The sequence below is a fragment of the Notothenia coriiceps genome, unplaced genomic scaffold (genome assembly GCF_000735185.1).
Source record: "Notothenia coriiceps isolate Sejong01 unplaced genomic scaffold, NC01 NC01_scaffold00021622, whole genome shotgun sequence".
Lineage (NCBI taxonomy): Eukaryota > Metazoa > Chordata > Actinopteri > Perciformes > Nototheniidae > Notothenia > Notothenia coriiceps.
Window position 1 is genome coordinate 5101 of NW_011354323.1, and position 5196 is coordinate 10296.

General features: G+C 39.4%; 1 protein-coding gene across 1 annotated transcript in view; it reads right to left on the bottom strand.

Annotated features, from left to right (window-relative positions):
- Window positions 1–276: 276 nt before the first annotated feature.
- Window positions 277–5196, bottom strand: part of LOC104953391 (pro-neuregulin-3, membrane-bound isoform-like) — a gene marked incomplete at its 5' end in the record, with an annotated part of 9156 nt that continues 4236 nt past the window's right edge. Inside the window, one exon of the mRNA XM_010780331.1 lies at window positions 277–2057. Within this exon, the coding sequence (XP_010778633.1) occupies window positions 1427–2057 (631 nt within the window). The remainder of the gene's footprint in view (window positions 2058–5196) is intronic.

A 5196-nucleotide genomic window follows, 5' to 3' on the forward strand; every position in this document is an offset into this window, starting at 1 on the left:
CACAGAGTTTTATGGATGGAAACACTTACTTTAGTGATTGTATAGTGAAATGAAACCATGTTTTAAAACATTATTTGTCATTGATTTCTCCAGGCAGCATGGTGAAGAGAGGGTACTACCTGCTACTTAGATAGCTATTGGTGAATACTGGTATGAAGCCAGTTTACACCATGTGTGAAAAGACCAACAAATAAGTGAAGTAAACCAGACTGATGTACATGCATGTTGCTTTGAGGGAGTCATAAATGTCTTTGAAGCAATCAACTGAAACAAATGTTATTTTGAAAAATCTTTACCAGAATTGCAACCATTTTTTACTTTTTGTCACCAGAAACATTTGGCTGTAAGTTCATACAGAGATTCAAAAGCTTCCAATTCATAGGATACAACATAGAGACATTTATTTGTTTCAATACCCAAAACCATGTGTTCTCCCTCCCTTCAGCCCCAGAAAGCAGCATTGTTCATTTATAACCAAAAATGGAAAAACAAACAAAACAAAATGTCAGATTAGTTCCACTTGTGGCGATTTCTTTATGTCCTTCTTTATGTCCTTCATCTGACCGTCCAACAATGAATGCACAAGTGAGTGTGTGTGCGTGTCTGTGTGAAAATACCATTTGTAAAAAAAGCTAAAGTAATCTAGATTGGTTCGACCGATAGGGAGTCAGCGTCCATGTAAGCTGTCTTTAACAATCTCCCAAATCGGACCAACTGTAGAAGCTTCCAGGTTTTTTCTTCTTCTCTTGCTGCATTTCAGTACGCACACACACACATACACGCACGCACGCACGCACACACACACACACACACACACAAACCTCACGGCCGCGGAATCTTTGTTTGTAAATCCTTTAAGTGTATTCTTGGCTGGGTAGACAAGTTTTTCAAAAGGTAAATCGGTGAAGAAGCTCCTTCCTTGTCGGCCATATTGGATTCTGTACAGGCTCACAGAATCGTGCGGCGATAACGAAGTCTTTCTCTTTCTCTAGAGCCGAAACCCAAACACGTGACTTGAGTTAATACAAAAACAGGGAGAAGGAGAAGAAAACAAAAGTTACATCATTCCTGTGTTCTTCAACTTTGTACTTGGTCACTTTTTGAATTCCATATATTTATATCCATATATATTTATATATATATTTATATATTCTTTTTACAGTTAAAAACACCATGGAGTTGACAGACTATTTGGTTTCTTTTTGCCTAAGTGTTTCTCTTGTTTTTGTAAATAAATGCATGTAAATATTTTTTTTCTTCCATACTGTCAGTCAGTGTAAAGGCGGTCAGTGTTCGATCCGTACAGAATGCATATCACCAGCACATTTTCCATGATATTACATGTTGTTTTTTTTCAATTCGGTGTCCTACAGAACACAATAGTCTGTCAAACACTGTCAAAGTGAAAGTCCTAAATGGAGTCCTCTCATTGGCTGATTTGGCCCAGGTCTCTGTGTGATAGGCTGGGGGTGAGCAGCTGTGTTTGCGTTGGTCCGTTGCAGCTCAGCGCCCCAACACTTCCTCCATTAAGGTTCAGGAAGCAAACAGTTTCTCTGGCCTCCACTTCCTGCTTCCTGTTTGCCAACGCCAACTTCCTGAGCTGCTCCTGAGCCTCCTCCAATAGCAGCACCACCTCATCCCGCTGCTGACCAATAGCAGAGGAGCAGGAAGTAGAAGACAACACGACAACATGTGCTGCCGTTTTCTCTCTCCTTGCTTCCTTTCCTCCTCCTGAGGACATGGCCCTGGTTGCCGAGGAGACGCTGGTTTGCATACAAGACGCCTCATTGTCGTGGTGATACTGGACGGAGGGGATGATGGGGATGGAGCAGGAGCGAAACGGAGGAGGCGGGGAGTTGCTATGACGACGTCCGGGTTTACGTAGACTTCGGGTGTAAGGATTAGGCTCGACTGCACCTGAACGCACCTCCACGCTCAAAGAAGATGGCGAGGATGTCTCAAAGGAAACAGGAGGCGTTTGCATATGAAGGAAAGCATCTGTCCTGGGGTCGACACATCGAGGATCGCCCTGCGTCTGACATCTCGGGAAGAAGGGGCTGGGGAATGAAGGGACACAGAAAAAAAGAAGATAATTGAGAATTAACCCTTGTTTAAAAAGCATACAAAATATATTACAAATATTGTTTTGATATCAATTCCCAACATTTTAGATGTACATATATGATTCTTGATCGCAAATACTTTCTGCTAGATCAAATGTAACACGTGTATTTTGTATTATAGTTCTTATTTATACAAAAATAACCCACTATAATAAACACTTGGGTTGCATATTCATGTTTATTTTTGGGAATTTTGATATTAAACAATCTTTTCATACACGTTTCAAATGTAAGATTTTCATTGTTAAAAGGACATACATGTGTAGGGGGTCTTTTAGTATTTGTAATTTTGTTTTACTTGTTCTTCATTCAATTAGATTCAGAATATGCTTTATTCATGTAAAATGTACTTCCAATCTTTTAAAGTAGACATACTTGTCAAATGAATTTCCCAATTTGGGATGAATAAAGAATATCTGACTCTAATCAAAAAAGCAAAACAAATATTGAATGAATTTCTTATTTTTTAAAGTAAATATACTTTATTTCACAAATTTGGATATTTAATTCGCCAACTTTTTACAAATACTTATTTCATTTTGGGATTAATGAAGTATGTCTTATCTAAATCTTATCAAATCTAGCATGCAAAAGTAAAAGAACAAATCATTACATCATGTTTGATCAGTTTCTTTACAGGCCATGAAGTTTCAGGTTTTACAAAACATCCTTGTTTCACTTTTCTCTTATTTTTCAAAGTTAAAACCGGTCACTTTGACCCGAACACCACTTTAGGTTTTAAAGCAGAAAACTTCCAGAAGTCATTTTGTCTTTGAGTGCAGTTTCTACTAAATCGCCTTTTATTTGACTCCCACGCTGCAGAATACACCGAGGGACAGATCTACGCCCTTTGCCATCTCACAAAGGAGGACGAGGGGGAAGAAGATGGGCCGTGACATCTTTCTTTCATCTCTTTATATCTGAGTCCATGCACACACGCACACAAAAAAATCTAAAAATCTCACTTGAAGAGGTTACCTAGAGTTTACTTTTTATATTATTGACTTAATGAAGAATGTTAAAAATAAGTTTCATTCAGTTCAGATTCAGTCAAGGACAAATTAAGTTATCGCTTGATGTCATTTCGATCGTTTATTTTCTGCTTTTTAGTTCCAGTTATGGGTCATTTGATTTGTCTGAAAGTAATTTTTTTCCAACCTATTTGTGCATCAGTTCAATTGAGTCTGTCTTCTTTCCCTTTTAGTGTCATCCTGATTCTTAGCCGCCATTAAACTCAACTGAATTAAATATGTTAAAGAGGACATAAAAAACACATGTTCAGGTGTGTATCAGTATGTAGTGTCTCTACTTTAAAGAGTCCTCTCCTGCTGATGTTCAGGTGTATATCAGTATGTAGTGTCTCTACTTTAAAGAGTCCTCTCCTGCTGATGTTCAGGTGTATATCAGTATGTAGTGTCTCTACTTTAAAGAGTCCTCTCCTGCTGATGTTCAGGTGTATATCAGTATGTAGTGTCTCTACTTTAAAGAGTCCTCTCCTGCTGATGTTCAGGTGTATATCAGTATATGGTGTCTCTACTTTAAAGAGTCCTCTCCTGCTGATGTTCAGGTGTATATCAGTATGTAGTGTCTCTACTTTAAAGAGTCCTCTCCTGCTGATGTTCTGGTGTATATCAGTATGTAGTGTCTCTACATGTCTCCATGCTTTAATGTTCAAAAAGCTCTTTATTGTTCTCATACTGTCTGTGCTGCAGCACCTCTTTTCACCCTCTGTCTGAAACCAGAGCCCAGTCTGCTCTGATTGGTTAGCTGGCCGGCTCTGTTGTGATTGGTCAACCGCTTAGAGATGTCCCGCCCCTTAGTTTATCATGTACAGAGGCTCATCACCTCTTAAAGTCCCTGATGTTGTTCCAGCTACTTTTTGCCACGTCTCGTTCTGTCACAGTTTCCCTCTGATGGCGTGTTATCTGTATTTAGGTCGAGTTAAGCCACATTACAAGTCTCTGATCTGTATCCTGACATAACTTCACTGAGCCCAGACATAATCTCTCTCTTTCTAAGTCTGACCGTGCCCTTCAGTGCTATCAGAGTCTAAATCCAGCTGCATTCTCCAGCAGAGCCTCATTATCTTTGCGTAATAACTCATAATCCTCCACAAAGGCTATCTTTTTCTGCCATGACAAACATCCTTGTAATACCTCGTCTCGCGCCCTCTCCATCAAAAGCAACGGGAGGAGAAGGTGGGGTTTTTCTGGTGACTCAAAGGAAATCACTTCGTCCTTTTATCGCCGCAGTTATTTGTTTCCACGCCAAAAAAAACCCACAGTGGAGATTTAGCTTGGCCACAGAGAAGGATCCCGGCAGCGATAAGAGAAGATGATGCGAGGGGGCTAATTCCCGAGATAACATTCACAGACAAATCTCTCTTTTGATGTGTTGAAACAAAATCAGATTGCACAAATCTATGAAGCACAGTTCAAATATAAACCCTGGAGCGACGGGGGAGCAGCTGGAGGGGTTTTACACAGAGAGCGTGTGCAAGTGAGGTGAGATAAGTTACTGGGCTTCATCTGTTTACAGGAGCTCATTACATGCACAAGTGTTAACAGTCCTGTTCATCAATCCTTCTGATAACGTATCAATACACCTCATCTGTTTGCTGCTGAGTGAAGTCTTGATGCAGCAAAATGTTCCAGAGACACGTTTATGTAGGAGCCATATGTTAAAATGTATAATTTGATATATTATGTGTGTATATAGATATATTTGAACATTGTAATTCTTTGTTATTATTACTATTATTATATCATTTATTTAAACCAGCCGTTGTAACCGCAGCTGCTTGTAATTAGAACGAGAAAGAGAAAAGAATCACGGGGCAATATCGTTTTTTGACCTTTGAAAATATGTGTTCGTACTGATATCTTTTGTTTATTAAAGGTCCCATGTCATGGCCATTTGTACTGATCATAATTCCATTGTTGAGGTCTACTAGAATAGATTTAAATTGTGCAATTGTCCAAACTCACATTGGTTTCTCATACAGCATCTCTGTATAGTATGTGTATTCACTCTCTGTCCTAAACGCCTTGTTGGAGCTCCTGCCCCCCCCCCC